We start from the raw sequence: 16,745 nt of genomic DNA, 5'->3' as shown, positions 1-16,745 counted from the left end.
CGAAGCGCTTGGCTAGCTTTGACTTGCATTTTAGAACTTCAGAGCATTTTTTGTCTCTGGCTTTCATTGCAGCCAGTATGTCCGAATTCATCCATGGTTCCGAGCGGGTTTTGCCCCTGGTGGTTCTCAAAGGAGCCATGTTGTTCAGTACTGATGTAAATTGGAATATCTATATATCTAGTGGAATATCTAGTGGAATATCTATATAATGAAACTATACATATTATACATATATACTATACTATGCTATACATAATATGTACTATGAAGTGCTATGACTATATACAATGCAATTCTAGTGCTGTCTACATAACATGCTATAAGTCTGTATCAAATGCTTCAAAGTCTACAAACCCACCACACCACTCAGAAAATACACCTACATACTACAAGGTGTACTCTATCTAATCTTTTTTGCTGTTGTTGTTGTCTGAAGGAATGCCAAACAAAAATACGTTTTACTCTTATCCTATCTTACAAGATGTAACAATAAAGTACAACCTTGAACCTTGAGGAGGCACAAACTGGTGGCTGTCTGTGTACACTCATATGAAAACTTTATAAACACAAACATGTGTATAATGTACCACATTGGACAGAAATGATCTCTGGTCTGGTTGGTGAGAGGCCACATTATGCTCTGATTGAGTTGTAAAGCTCTTGTTGTCCTACTCATACTCATACTCACCACCTGATGCAGAGCGAAAATACTGGGGTTCCCACAGTTTTTGAGAGACATTTTCTCATCAGCTGATTGTTTTATTCCATCGTGGAGGCTCACGTATCAAACAGAAAAATCACTATGATTAAGTTCCTATATCTGCGTGCCAGAATTCAGTCTGATATCCTCTGGCAAGGCATTGAGGGATGAGGGATAAATTTAAGAGATGCAGGCGACCAGGACTTTGTCACTAAGGTTCCTAGAATGTTCAGGTACAGCTTGCCTAAACACATTATTTAATCTTATTGTTATTCTTTACTTCTCACTCTAACTGCAATTCTTAGGAAGCTTGCGCAAAGATAATTTCACCCACTCCTCCTTTGGTGTAAACTTGTGATGTGACAACAATACATTGAAGTTGAGGGTGAGGAAAAACATGAAGAATTGAGGTTATGATTCCATCCCTTCTGTAATTCAGGTGCGGGAGCTGCGAGGGCAGAAGGTCGGCCCCGGCTTGCGGGTCAGTGGCGACGGAACCAACGACTACCAGGACCTGTGCTTGGCCAGCCCGGCCTCCGTGGAGGGGGACTACCTGAGCTCGGACGACGACCTCCTCCCCAGCCCGCTGCCGGCTAGCGCCCTGTACCCGGTGCTGCCCGGCCCCCGCCACCCCTCGGTCACTCCTCTGGACAGCGAGGGCAGCACGGACAGCGAGCCGGAGGAGCGGCTGGTGCGCGCGCATCAAGACCACCCGCCGCCGCAGCTGTACGGCAGCATGGTGTGTGCCGAGGGCCCGGAGAACTGAACGCTGACGCCCCGGTCGCCGCTAGGTCTTGGCGTGTACGGATGGAATGAAAGAGAGGCAGAGGTGCTGGTGTTTCATACAGGACTGAACCGACACTTTAAACTGGCACTGTACTGTATGCCGTGTTCTCCTCCTCCTCCTCTCCTTCTTACGCTTCTTCAGTGATTCTTTCCTCCCTTCCTCGATGCAGACGTACCGTCTGCTGGACCTCTTCTGGACTTTGTTACTCGTGTCCTCAGTTGCGTCCCTCCGCTTTCTGTCTTTCTGTCTAAAATAATCTATAGTTTTTGACCCTGTGACCGCTGAAGGAGGCATGAAGTCAACGCCTCTATTCTTCACACACACACACACACACACACACACACACACACACACACACACACGCCATACCAGGACAATGACTGAAGCAATGCACACATATTCATATATCCCTAAATAAATACCCAATAAATACTCAAGCGTTAAAGGAGAATTCTGGACTAATTTCTAACAGCAATCTGATCTTATTATATCCAACAACCAGTCGTAGGCAGAAAAAACAAGAACATTCAGAGGGGACTGCAGCTAAGAGCATGCACGCTGGGTCTTATGCTGCTTTCACACTGGCAGATGCAAAAGATACACAGCGTTTGTAGCTTTGTATCGTTGTAGTTGAAGTTGAAACCAGCTCAACTTATTTCATGTCATATCTTCATGTCGCTGGCTTCCATTGAAAATTAATGTCAGACTATATCTTTGCATCTCCCGTGTGAACGCAGCATTAGGCTCATTCGCCTTGTTAAAGAAGCCTCTTTGGGACAGAACACTGTGCAACGACTTAAGCGATCAAAATGTAACCTAAGATTTAACCTAAGACCCGGCCTGCACGGTCAGAGCTGTGCTGTGCTCTGGATGTTATGTCATTTTTCACCTGTACCACTAGTTTTTGGATAGAATAACAACAGATTAAGGTAAGAAAACGGCTAATCCGGAATTCTCCTTTAACAAAGAGAGGGGCTTGAACTGAACAAACATGGCTGTTCATTTCCTTTAGATGTGAAGCTAAAAGGGACTCACTTTCGCCTCTGCAAAGGCTTTTGTGAAAAACGATCATGAGGATGGTGGAATGGGATAGATAGTGGATGAAATATTTTATTTTTTTTACTTGATCAGTTTGTCATAAACTGATCAAGTACGAGATGTCGTCACCCCTCATTTCCTTGTCTCTAAGTTTCTGCCATTTCCCACCTCGAGCAGAGATGCTGTTTGGCTTACAGTGGACTCCCAGTTCTTTCTTTCCTCCCTTTCTCCATATCTCGGTTCCATTCATGAGGGATGACCCGCGAGTCATGTCTGCTGTCCTCAAGAACAAAGGAATCCCCATCCACTGTCCTCTCAGTGCACAGGACAACGCTGGACAGAGACCGAGAGAGGGAGAAGTCAAGAGAAGGAGAGGAGCGCTGTATGGAAGTGTACACATCAGTATCATAGAAATGTCACTAGACATTTATAAATGACTTTCATAGCAATTTACCATAATTAATATGTGTATCGTCCGTGTCTATTGTACGCCTTGAGAATTAAGAAGGCGAGCAAATTATGGTTAAAAGAAAACTCCATCATGACCCAGAAAAACTCATTGTTGCCAAATCCTTTTTTAAATTATTTATATGTTGTAATTTATTTTGGTATTTTTTTTGTTTTTTATTTTTTTATATATATCTAGATAAGAACCATATATCTATTGAGATAATGACAGAGGCCAAACTCTCTATTATTGGTAGAGATCCCACCGTCCTTTGTGCCAACACGGGCCCTGCGGCTGTTGTGCCAGGGTTGCTGTGACGAGACGTGTTTGAGAGATGGAGAACGTGCTGCTATCGTTTTGATTTGACTCCTTCCATTTTGTTTTCCTGTTGTTTTTATGTTGTCAGTGTGAGGTGAACAGGCAACCTCCCTTTAACCTTGGGGAAAAAGTGATGCTTGAAAAAGATTAGTGTGACAATTATTTGAAAACTAACCCTGCAGTGTTATAGAGCTAAATACTTACATCTTACAAATGGGTGTCCATAGTCTGAGTCCTCCTGGCACAATAATGCCATTTTTGATTACTTGATCATTCTGATTATAAGACCTTTGTTTTTCTGAAACTTAAGACAACCGAACACAATTTAGCAGAAAGGGTAGATAAATGTGATAACTCAATTGTTATCATGGTATATGTTGGGCATTATCGGTGCCCTTTGTATTAACAAAGCATTTCAAAATATAATTGCTGAATCACCAATACAGGTCATTATATCAGTTTAAAGACAATGCTTGGGTATGTTTTGTAGTATGTGCCATTGAAAGCGGTAGGGATACCAAGAGAAAACCTACGCTTATTATGAGTGAAGAGTGTATGGGGAAACATATCAAATAACACATTCTGACTACAAGAGTACAGTAAATCTATCAAAGATTATATACAGAAATATGACAAGAGAAGAAAAGTAAAGTATGCCGAGCTGATACACATACTGTATAGCTGTGAGTGTGTATAGTTTATCAAACAGGGTGTCAAATGTAAAGAGCAGCTGCTTTTTTGCACTATAGACCAGTCTTCTGTCTGACTCAGATCTGCTCACAACATTAAACAGGGAGCGTTTTTGCAGAGGTAAAGTGTGGACATTAGAAAGGGATGCAGGGTGAGATCTTGTCTAGTTTTGACTTTTCTAGAACAGTTCTAGAATAAGAATAATTATTATTAATGATTCATTAGTCATATTGTATGCTCTAAACTCTAAAGCTTGGGAGCAACCTGACTTTGAATTGCTCATTTGACCACTGTGGGAGGAGATGAGTTCTCCAAAGGCCTGGAACTTGCTTCATACGTTTCACTGTTACATTAAGTGTTCGACTGTATTTTGAAATGCAATAAAACAAGGAAGGAATATTGACAACTTAAAGTAATTAGCAAACAAGCTAGATTCTAGCTAATGAGGATGTTGGTTTGCCCCATATAGGACAAAGAAGAAAACAAAAGTAGTCCCTCGCCATCTGATGCAATACTTAAACTCTCTAATTTCTGTGTGACGCATCATCAAATCAAATTATCATTGCAAATACTAGCATTAATGTCAAAATTGATTGTAAAGATCTTTGCAGAATGGACGTGTTTTTCGGAAAAACAGCGGAAAAACACTGCTAACATTCTGAAAAAGTGTGTAGTGTGCAGGGACCTTAAGGGTTCAATGTCTGATCTCCCTACAGTATAAAAGGTACTCGCATAATATTTTTTTAACTTTTAGACAATTAGCTGATGCTTTTGTCTAGAGTAACGTATTTATACCCGGTCAGGGTGGGACCTACTTTGTTTGATTGGAGCATGGGTCGGTTTTGGCCAAACTTTGCAGTTGGGCATTTTTGTGTTGGGTTTGATTTCTAACATACATAGCAGTTGGAAAAATGTTAGTGTAAATGGTAGCTTGGACATGTACAAAAGGTCATTCCCTATCTGTCTCAGTTTGTGTTTGGATAGATTTCCTTGGGTTCAGGTTTGTTTAAAATGTTACACCTGTCATGAGGTCTCATGTGGATGTAAACCCAATGTTATCAATCAACACTAAAACTAACAGTAAACTGCTGTTCAGTGATGGTGCTCCGTACTAGCCACTGTCTAAATACAACTGTATCAACTGTGACAGAGATTTTGATATGTTTGTGAATTCCTTTGGAATATGGTACTGCTTGTCATCATTACTATTTTTTTTAATGATTACTGTTTCATTCGCTGAACAGGATTACATGAAATGAATATCATACTGTGCCATAATTGTAGGTAGACTTACACAATGTGGCACCGCTACATGTACAGTAAGCTTTCAGTGACAAGGAAGCCCTCTCATTTAAATCATCATTCAATGCCACTTTTGTGCAGAAAGATTCTGAAAATTAAATGGCCCCTGCTCCCCTCCCCCCCAATCACATACTACAGTACAGGCCACTCTACTTTCTTCATGGTAAACGATTGAAATAAGATAATGCAATGCAAAACACTGAGAATTCATCCAGGCTTTATTCATCCCAGTTCATTCTCTGAAGTACTGTACTGTATGTGACGGCCATTTTGGTAGCCATGCCATCATGTTCCAGAACATTGTCCACTCTCTTGCAATTTTACTGATGTTGTTGTCAAGTATATTAAATGACAGTAAAAAGACTATATAAATGACATAATGTGATTAAAAACAAGACGTTTCAGTGTCCTGTATCCAATGATTGAATGATGCAAAAATACAATTTAATACAACTTTGACACTGGCATATTCAGAGGCCGCCAGCTCAGTGACGTTGTCGGTTCACATCAGGGGATTGTATATGTTGCTTTGTGAAAACGCTAATTTGGCCTTTTGTCTAACCAAACTGCATTTTAGGTCAATGAAAACTGACTGTGAAACTCCTACCAGGGGTTTCAGAAAATCTGCTATCGGTGTTTACATGTAGTCAGAGTTAACTGCATTTTTGTGTTGCCATGTCATAGTGTGTGCTTGAGTTTTTGGCTTGTGATGTCATCTTCTTATCGCTTGCGACCCTGGAGTCGGGTCGCGGGGTCATTGGTTGTGTATATTTCAAATTCACACTTTCTGTGGAACTTACTATTGGGTAATCCACTACTGTGTCAACATACTATGACAACACTTTCTGAAGAATTCTCAGTACCAGTGTGGCAAACCCTCTTTCCTCAATAATTCAGATTAACCCACAAGGGTTTTTGCATCACTCAACAATCAAGGTTTATGTTACTAGGCTATTCATATACAATTACACGCAGTATGTGAGGTCCTCAGTAAAAAGAAGTGTCACAACAACATCACAATAAGAATATTTAAAACTAAGATATAAAATAAGTAGCAACATCAGTGTAATACAGCATGGGCGAGAGACAGAAAATGTGTGTGCATGACTGCATGCGTGTGTGTGTGTGTGTGTGTGTGTGTGTGTGCATGACTGCATGCGTGTGTGTGTGTGTGTGTGTGTAAGTGCATTCAAAATGCCCTGAATGCCCAAAAGGCTTAATAGGCAGGGGTAAGGCGGCATGCAAGATAGCGAGGCCCCCATTTGTGACTTTATTATGGCACAGTACACTAATATTCACCTTTAGGAGGGAAGGTATCTTAAAAGTCTCCTGGACTTCAAAGGTATTGTACTAGTCACCTTCCAAATAGTTTTTGTGCTTTGACTCTGAAGCCTCAGTGGAGTTGATTGAGTTTCTGTGAGGAAGCTGTGTGGTCAAAGCGTCTGCCACAGCGATGAGCCAGACGTCAGATATAATACTTCCTTGTCATTTTCATTATCATGTTTTCGTGAGCGACTATATGCCCATCAACTGCTCAGAAATCCATCCAACCTCTGATTGGAGATCTGATATAAGACAGGGAAGTTAAGCTTGATTTGGGATGTTTGGATCTATTTGGAAGAGCGACTAATCGGGTACGTTTATGTATATTAAATCACATTATTATCTTAGCATTCATAATAACCGTTTATCATTTGTTCATTGTATGTGGAGCTGATTTATGTATGGAATATGTGCTACATGTTATAAATAATAAAAAAGGAACATGTTATGAAACGTCCAAATGAAAATATTGTGACTGAAGTCAAGAACTTCTGAAAAATCACAGATGGAAATTTCTGGCTAGACTGTACTTCTTTATATGTATACAATATATTTGTGTTTAATAATTCAGATGGAAGCCCTATAGGTGCCTGTTCAATATATCCTAATTCAAATTGAGTTAATTCAGGAATTATACAACCACATACTGTAGTGAATAGATTTCCTGGACTATTCAGTAGCAATAACTGAATAAAAAGAAGTATGAGAACGCTGTTCTTCTGACAGCCCTATTATAAAATTCAATGAGCATATTAAATAATATAACTAATATGATAAGGTATCGATCAATACTTTACTGATAATAGCTGTAAGTTGTTCATTCAGAATTCAGAATGTATTTTTATTGAATACATTCAATAAAACGATGAATTAATAAATAACTATTGTCACAACATTGAGCAGTATAAACCAGTACTTGCTGCCCTCTCCTGGGTAATCGTTTAAGTTTGTGAAACAGCTCCCTCATGTTATAGTCTAATCTAAGTCTTATTGGCAGAAACAGGATTACTATAACATTTGTATAACATTTAACAACACAAAATGGATCCGTAAATGTCACTCATGTATATCTAGGTTTCCTTAAGGTAAATACATTTTCAGTGATGTATGTAGTATAGTGAATTGATATTGATATTTATTTCATCTCAGAGGTGCCCATTTCATGGAGTCTACATTATTTGTTTCCATAGGTGGTTCCAGACATCTAAAATATGCCACGTTCATTCCTGATAAAACGAGCGGGCCTGCATCACCTGCGTCCTACATGGAGAAACGCCCACCCAGGTGCCATGGTGACGCTGTGTCAGCTTGGAAATGGACAGGGTTCCTGGAGCACGCCTCTGGAGCATTCCAAAACATATGATGATCGTATAACCAATGGATCGTTGCCTCCATGTCGTGCTGCACCTGGCTTCCACCCGGATGCCAACACTGGTAGGACTTTTAACAAACAAAATCTGTTTTAATATCACTTTGTTTGTTTAAATAAATAAATATTCAGTGATTTCACTTAATTCAAATATTACTTATTTCTTCTTATTTTTTGGATAATCCTCCCTACTATAAAGTGTGCTGACCATATAAGGAGTTCCTCCCTGTCACCAGTGAGCCCCTGGGGTCAAAAAACCCCACTGTAGAGCGTGTGCATGTGCACATCTTGTTACCGGGGTGGACCGGGTTTTTTTCCAAATTACCCAAATCACTGAATGCTCCTTTAAGTAGCCTACACCGTCCATCACTGGAAGAGAGTTAAACTGGGGAAATGTGAAGGTTCACTACTAGGCCGCTGTGGTGTATCCCATCTGGAACTGGAACCCACCCAGTTCATGACTTCGTTGCATGTGATCCCATTGGTTTCCTTTATTCCTCAACAGTGTAATACTGCTTAAAATAAGTACAGTAACAATCATTAAAGGTATATTCAGTGATTTCACTTAATTCAAATATCACTTATTTCTTCTTATTTTTTGGATAATCCTCCCTACTATAAAGTGTGCTGGCCATATAAGGAGTTCCTCCCTGTCCCCAGTGAGCCCCTGGGGTAAAAAAAACCCTAGTTTCGGTTTGGGCTTTGGGTGGCAAAGCCTTCATCCAATCAGGATGATAGGGGCCTTCCTCCAATCATGATCGAGTGGGGCGGGCCTTGGTGCACATGCTGTTGGTCTGTTGTACTTCCCCCATGTAGAGCGTGTGCATGTGCACATCTTGTTACCGGGTGGACCGGTTATTTTTCCAAATCACCCAAATCACTGAATGCTCCTTTAAGAGAACATTTGTAAATATAAAATATATCAAGTTTCCAAGCATCAGCAAATGTGTGTAAATGGAAACCAACCAAATTATTTTTGTATACTGTGCAGTAGGCGGCCACTGTAGCCCTACCTGATTGAAATGCCTGCAGTCCTATACTGACAAACAACACTGTCCCCCATCTCTCCCCAGTGGTATGGTCCAGGCCCACTTTGAGCCCAGAATGTCAGCAAGCACCATCGGTGAGGTGTGGGGGGTCCATGCACCAACCTCAGAGCCTGACAAAGACCCAAAGCAGTGGCTGCTCCAGGATCAGTTCTCTTCCTGAAGAACAGTGTACTCTCTGTGGCAAAGTATTGCATCATCTCATTTTACAGTAGTTTGAAAAATGATGTGATGATCCAACTCTGCATGGGACTTTTGTAACACATACTGTACAGCAGATGGAGCTGTACTTGACAAATAATATTTGCATGCAATTTATACGAATTTGTCTTCCTTCCTTCCTTCCTTCCTTCCTTCCTTCCTTCCTCCTATATTTTAAAATGTTCCATCCCCGTCCATTTTAAAGTGTCACATCCACAAGTGTCATGGAAGCAGACTGCCCATGATGTCACCAACATGCACCAAGACTAGCAGACAGCATGGCCAAAGAACAGACACTGGAAAGCAACCATGCAGGGACAAGGTAATGTTCCTAAAAAAAACAATCATATTTAACTTAAGCCCTACATAATCTGTTGTACGACAAATCTTTCAAAATGTTTCCCAAAATAGTGATGCCAGTGTTAATGTGGTTATTATCTAATTATATTTAATTGTTTTTCTAATACAATAAATATAAAAAGCTATACCCCAAAATAAAACAATACAACAGCAAGCCATAAGATTAGAGGAATCATTTGAATAACATTTATAAAAAAAAGAAATGGGCTCCCCCAAAATGCATTGTTTTACTGCGCAGAATTAATGCATTTACCATTTCCTTCCTTCTAAATATCTAAATATTATATAGATCTAATATCTGCAGATTTGAAATCATGAGAGTGTTATATACTCTTCTTCTTGGATACATTTCAGGAAAGGACATTTGACTGTAATGTGTGCGGGAAAACGTTCAAGCGCTCCTCCACCCTGTCTACTCATCTGCTCATACATTCAGATACTAGGCCTCACCCCTGCCCGTACTGTGGCAAGAGGTTCCACCAGAAATCTGACATGAAGAAACACACCTTCACTCACACTGGTAAGACTCGAAAACAACATTGACTTCTCAGGGTGTGGTTGTTGTGACATTGCTGACATTGCTGAATTTAATGTTGGGTATGTCATAAGGCAGGGGTTCTCAACCCGTGGGTCGCGACCCCTCGGGGGGGTCGCCAAATTATTTTAGGGGGTCCCCAAATTATTTTCAAAAAAAGAAAAAAATATATATATATTTTCACGATTTTTCAAAAATAGCAGACCTACAAGCCCGTAGCGCGCCACCGAGTGGCGCGCTATGAGCTTGTAGATCTGCTATTTTTCAATAGCTAAATTATAACAATGCTTAAAACACCAAAAGGGGTTCCCGCCCAAAATGGTTTAAGGTTATTGTAGCAGTCAATTTATATTGGGGGTCGGGAGGGGGCGGGGCGGGGCGGAGGTCCCGAGACATTGCCAAAGCATTTCCGGGGGTCCCCGGCCAAAAACGTTGAGAACCCCTGTCATAAGGCACCCTCATCATGTGCCAGAGCACTGCTATAGATCACTGGTTCCCAAACACTGGGTTTGGTACCCATTTGTGGGTCGCGGACACATTTTTATGGGTAACGTTTTTGTTTCCTACGTTTTGTTTTGAATTATTCATATTTCAAAACACTTCCAAAAAAGCAAACATTTTTCATAAATTAAAAACTCTAGAATGACTCTAGAAACATTGGTTCCCAAGGCTACTTACTTATAACTATAATATTATACAGTCTTAAAAAGTAGTTATGGTTGTTTCCTTTGAGACAACTGAACTGTATATGTACTGTAAGTGTAGCCTCTAGTCTAGAAGACTGTTTGACCAGTTATTTCAGACCCTTTATTATTTATTTTAGTTGTTGCATGATTGTAAACCATCATTAAAACTTAATTTGAAGGCTTTTGAGAAAACAATTGCATAGTTTTTATGTATGAGGATCTGATTGGGGATCTTGTACTTATACTCATTACCTCCCGCTGTCTCTTTCAGGTGAGAGGCCTTATGTGTGCCAAGTGTGTGGTCAGGCTTTTAGCCAGAGCTCCAACCTCATCACCCACAGTCGGAAACATAACGGGGTCCGGCCGTACCACTGCCCTCACTGTCCCTATGACTTCCAGCGCAAAGTAGACCTTAGACAACACCAGCAGGCGACTGTGGCTCAGGGGGTAGAGCAGGTCGTCCAATGATCCGTGGGTCGGCGGTTCGAATCCCGGCTCCTCCTGTCTACATGTCGAAGTGTCCTTGGGCAAGACACTGAACCCCAAATTGCTCCCGATGTGCTGGCTGGTACCTTGCATGGCTTCCGTCGCCATCGGTGTATGAATGTGTGTGTGAATGGGTGAATGTAATGCACAATCTATGTAAAGCGCCTTGGATAAAGGCGCTATATAAATGCACCATTTACCATTTACCATTTACCAGCAACATCACTGCATGTACCAGTTGGAATAAATAACCTTTTAGCCTAATTTATACTTTGTCACATGACCGTGTTGCTTGCCGAAAATAACTGATTTTCAAGCTTGAATGAGGCCACTCTACTGAGTCGAGTTTGTCAATATGTGTTGTTTTATTGTCTGTCAGACAGCTCTAAACCAGAAATATCTGAATGTATCCCGCCTCTTGTATAGACAGAAACAGCCATGCATAGCTTGTAGAGTTGTTGTAGTCGAGTCCACACAAAGTGAGTCCAAGTCAAGACCAAGTCAAATTATGGGCAAGACCGAGATGAGACAATGTGGATGTGAATGAAAATGTGGACTCGAGACTGAGCTTGGTACTGGCTTGTGTTGTTTTTACACAGCATGCCTAAAGCTCTAGTGAGTGACACGGTTCCAAAGCGGTGGTCTCCCAAGTTGTAGTGGCTCACTGGTGGTCCCCAGACGATAGGTGGGGTTCCCAAAATTGGACTGTCAAAAATATGGGGAGACATGTCCATCTGAAATGCGAATTGAATCCTTACCTCACAATAGCTGTCTTACTAGAGGTACTTTAATTTTTAATAAATGATTATTCCACTGCTTTTGTGTCTTTTTCATTCTTCTGTTATTGAAGAGTCTGTTTCCTGTAAAAATCATAAGACGGGAAATTAGATGATTATAGTATGACCTACGCTATTATACATTGTATACTATGCTCAGTTATTCAAAGGGATTTTAGTTCAAAGATTCTTAACCAGTTTTAGCTTGACGTCCTAGTGCACTTAGATGTCACCAGACATATCTGTAGGCAGAGTGGAGATCTCTAATAGTCTGTCTACGTAACGTATGACTACATTTTACCCAGCAGTGTGAGCAAACGGGTGCAATTATTAGGGGCCGAGGATCGAATAGAGCGGTGGTTCCCAAATTTCAAGAACAAAACAATAGTGAAAATAGCAGATCTAGAAGCATGTAGTATTTTCACTACTTCTTTAACATTTGTTTTCTAATTCATGGAATTTCTTCATTATTTCTTCATGAAATTACTGGGGGGAAAAAATCTTCTTTGTGAAGTGACAAATCCACGGAACGCAGCGAATCAGGCTGGAACCCAGGCTAACAAATAGGTTCCCGACACACAGTTTGGGAAACGGTGGTATATTATAGGACCCTCTGATTCCAAGCTGCTCTACCTACTGTGTCTGTGCCACTTCCACTTCCCCACTCAACTTTGTCCTACTGATATACAGACCTTATCAGTTTTTAGGAAGGCCAACACACATTGATGCTCAGTAACTAGTACCATTTGCCTAATCGTAAATGTATAATGTAAACACTTTTAGTTTCCTGTTTAACCTGCAGCTCTATTGAAAGCTGCACTTTTTTTGTCTTTAGATCTTATGGTGACATTAGTCCAAACCTGAGAATAAGAAGAATACCCTCATCTGCGTCACCATACACCTAGTGTTGTTAATCTACAAATTAGTTCAGAAAGTCCTTTCGTACCCTGAACTGTTCCCATCTGCTGATCTCTGCATACAAGGCATCCCCTGGGCAGGACGTGTAGTTCACCATTTGTCGATGTCCATGGATAGTGAAGTTGGCAGCCAGTCTCCCTCCATCTACTGCACATTGGATGAAACGATGGCGCAACAGGTTCGTGGAATAGCGAGATGGCAGGGCGGAGGAGTAGTTGCCGATGATTGACACGCCGTAGCCGATGGAGTTGTGCCCCTTGGTGTGTGCGCCCATGATTCTCCAACCCCTGCCCTCATAGACATAGCCGTCAGAGCCAACAACAAAGCTATGGGCACAGAGTGAGTAATGGCACACAGATAGATTGAAATGCTTTCTAACAATACTTTTCAAGGATCTTGAATAGAATTTTTTTAAGCAACAGATATCCATCCACCCCCTACACCCACACACTACCAGCTAACATGATCTGTTCCTTCCTTCCCCACAATATTCTTGGAATATTCTTGGAATTCTTTTCCCTCCTGGATCCAAGGTATGGAATGAATGTCTGTGTAGATTTGTGCTTATATACTGATTTATGATGACATTCTTAACATTTGATATTCATGTATACACTTAAACATGTCTTGTTACCTTGTGATATAGGAAAATTGGAGAATTGGTTTGAGCTCAGGTGACACTATAGTCACTGCTCATCTTTCTAGCCAATCTGTTATATCCTTCCTGTATAAAGGTACACACCCATTTCCTGTCATACTATTCCTGAAGATCCTAGTGATCGAAACGTTGAATCTTAATAAACCAGTGGAGCTGAGTATTACCAGTCATGTTGCGGACTCTATTCTCTATTCTCCATGGAATGACCTCCCCCTTGGGACTGCACTCAATTCCTATTTTTCACCACAGTCGAAAACAGACCTCTTGAGACTACACCTGACCCACTAGCCCCCCTGAATTATATCACATCTTGTTGCCTATTTCAATAGATTCTAGTTATGCTATATAGTCTTGTAAAGTACTTACTTGTTCCCACATGCTATGTATAATCGTAGACAAACTGTATTGCTGTATGTTCAAATGCTAGGTTTAAAAAAAGGAAAAACAGCGCCCTCTTTTCCTTTATTGACGGAGTCAACAGTCTGTCTCGAGAGACTAACCTGTACCCAATGTCACTCCAGCCACGGTCGTCCTGGTGGAAGCGCTGCATTGACCTCATGTCTCTGGAGCACTCTGGGAAGGTCAAACAGGGTGAGGCTGGCTGGCTGGTGTGGTGGATGTACAAGAAGGGAAGTGGCAGGGACACTGGAATAGGTGTGTCCCGGAAAGGTTCCGCTCCCCACTGACACCGACGGATGATGGGAGGGCAGTCTAGACAGAGGAGGAGAAGATGGTAGTTTGGTTTACCGAGATGCACGTGAATCTATGGCTACAGTTGATCATTTCTAAATAGGCTACTACTACTACTAATAGTAATAATACATAAATTAATTCGTTTTTTTCTTATGCAGACTCCAAGTTAGAGCTTTTAATCAGTGACCAGGAAACATTTAGATAAACCTGTGCCAAAAACGGACCCCAGGGCCCGGACGGCTGGCATAACGGTCCGGGCACCTACTGAAGGCTGACAATCCGGATGACCTTTGCTGTGTGTCACTTCCCATCTCTCTCTCCCCATTTCCTGTCAGTCTACTCTACTGTACTACTATCAATAAAGGCAGAAAAAGCTAAAAAAAAAAAAAAAAAGAAAGAAAAAATATATATATATCTTTAAAAGAAACTGACTCCAGTATCTATGGACAAATTGCTGCACTCCGGCTTTCACAGATTTCTCAACTCCGTCATCAAAGGCAATCCATTGTGTCTGCTCCAACTTCCAGACCAAAGCTAGCGTCTCCATCACCTCCTTCTCTGTATCAGGTTCTAGGATGGATCTGGAGATCTGCCTTCGCCTTGGGCTAATATGGCTAGATATATCATCAAGGACCTTCCCTTCCTGAAGAGCATAACTATAGTATCCCGTCAAGATCTGACTGAGGTTCTGAGGCTGTTCAGAGTCAGACAGATTGCTGATGTCGGTGCCCAGGATAAGTCCATCCATGCCCCCGTTGATCAGAGCATCCGTGGCCAGGGAAGGTGGACGAGCCAGTTTGAACACCTTGGGATGGGTCATATTGTCCCAGCAGCCATCAGGCCCCAGGCGATTTGCAGTTGGGAAATCCTGGAGGCTGAGGAAGGACAGGCCTAGGTTTCTGGCTAAGGTGAGTGGAACAATCCCCGCGGCTGGCGCCGTACCCTCCATTTGAGCTTTAAGTCCTGCCTCAAGTCCTAGCAGTAAGGGTGCTAGGGCTACGGTGGTGCCATCTGGGACAAGAACCACGCCTCTTTCCTCTCCGTGGTTAGTCACAGTATGATACATGGCCTTGTCGAAAAAGCTGAAGCTTGAGCAATTCAGGATGGCCGACTCAAGTGTTTCGATGTCACTGATGTTGTTTGAGGCGCCCAGGAAGTGGATGGTCATCGCGTCATCGTGACCTGCTGTCCTCCGCAGGGCTCTGACCAGAGCGAGAGGGGGCAAGCCTGGGTTTGAGGCTTCAACCTGTGCCACAGCTCGGATGAAATTCTCCATGCTTCGCAGGTGAAACCCTGGCCCTGACATGCAGAGCAAATGGAGAAGAAGAGAAAAACAAGACTTAAAATGTAGACATGTTTGTATCATTACACTGCAAAATCCTGAATATCCATTTAACCCGTAAGGGAGATAAACTAACACAATTGTAGTGTACATTTGAATTTACAATTTAGGTATTTAGCAGGCGCTCTTAATCTAGGGTGATTTACAGTAAGCAAGGACAACACAAGGTATATCAAATGCATAGAAATAGTAATCTTGGATCATAGTTAAACCAAGAACCTATCCTCAGTCTAATAGTAGAATATCCCCCAAAAACGAAAATCAATAATCAAGTACAATCAATAATAAAGTACATGGCATATTGAGTGCATATGTAGGTCACACCACATATCTCAAGGGAGTTGAAATAAAACAATTAAACATAATTCTATTGTCTTGTTAATGTGGATAAGTGACACACTAACTTCATTTTGACAGGGAAACACTATTGCACAAATAAGTACAGAAATGATGAATATATATGTTTGCCTTTAAAGACAACAATCAACATTAACAATGCCAGTAACACTACATAATAAATACATTATATTTAGATAAATCATCGAAATGTTATAGTTGATGCTATAAAACTTGTAAAATGGTTTACATGAACTGAAATTACCCGTTGGTCCGCTGTAGACACTGTTGCACGATACAGTCAGGATAAAGACTGTAAACCAATGTCCACTACAACTCATTTTCAGCTCTGTGATTGAAAATACTAAAAAGAAAGAGAGAGAAAAAAATGTGCCAAAATTAAAAATGATTGACCCTAGACAACTACAATGAGATCAGATTTCTCCCACCCCACTACTCAATAACTCAGTGTAAGGCATGGAGGAATTTGTAACAATCTTCTGTAGGCTCTCCAACACGTTCTGTTGGCCAGTAAAGTAGATCACTCTCTTTGCAACTTCACAGTGTGTGTGTGTGTGTGTGTGTGTGTGTGGTCCCAGAGTGGGTGGCTTACTCTTTGTACACTGATGGTTCAAAATATTGATTAGCGCAAGGTTAAAGTGTGTCATAGGAGAAAAATAGTTCAGGTCTTCTAGTTTAGCCTAACTAAAGTATATATTACATTTCCAAATAC

At 41.3% G+C, this 16,745-nt stretch overlaps 2 protein-coding genes across 3 annotated transcripts in view; one reads left to right on the top strand and one right to left on the bottom strand.

Moving 5' to 3' along the window:
• The window catches only part of evi5l (ecotropic viral integration site 5 like), a 44,842-nt gene extending 39,152 nt beyond the window's left edge, over window positions 1-5,690 (top strand). For both annotated transcript variants that reach the window (XM_079498498.1, XM_079498497.1), the window contains one exon: window positions 1,140-5,690. In XM_079498498.1, coding sequence (XP_079354624.1) covers window positions 1,140-1,466 — 327 coding nt within the window. In that variant the 3' untranslated portion in view covers window positions 1,467-5,690. The remainder of the gene's footprint in view (window positions 1-1,139) is intronic.
• A 5,878-nt stretch (window positions 5,691-11,568) lies between these two features.
• Window positions 11,569-16,353, bottom strand: LOC306921941 (N-acetylmuramoyl-L-alanine amidase-like; the record flags this gene model as incomplete). Its single annotated transcript, XM_079499284.1, has 5 exons — window positions 11,569-12,149; window positions 13,012-13,309; window positions 14,142-14,352; window positions 14,767-15,633; window positions 16,278-16,353. 5 exons carry the CDS (start codon window positions 16,351-16,353, stop codon window positions 12,120-12,122), a joined length of 1,482 nt encoding a protein of 493 aa, XP_079355410.1. The 3' UTR covers window positions 11,569-12,119.
• Window positions 16,354-16,745: the final 392 nt, after the last annotated feature.

The sequence above is a fragment of the Electrona antarctica genome (assembly GCF_951216825.1).
Source record: "Electrona antarctica genome assembly, chromosome: 4".
Lineage (NCBI taxonomy): Eukaryota > Metazoa > Chordata > Actinopteri > Myctophiformes > Myctophidae > Electrona > Electrona antarctica.
This window is presented reverse-complemented; position numbering and strand designations above follow the sequence as displayed.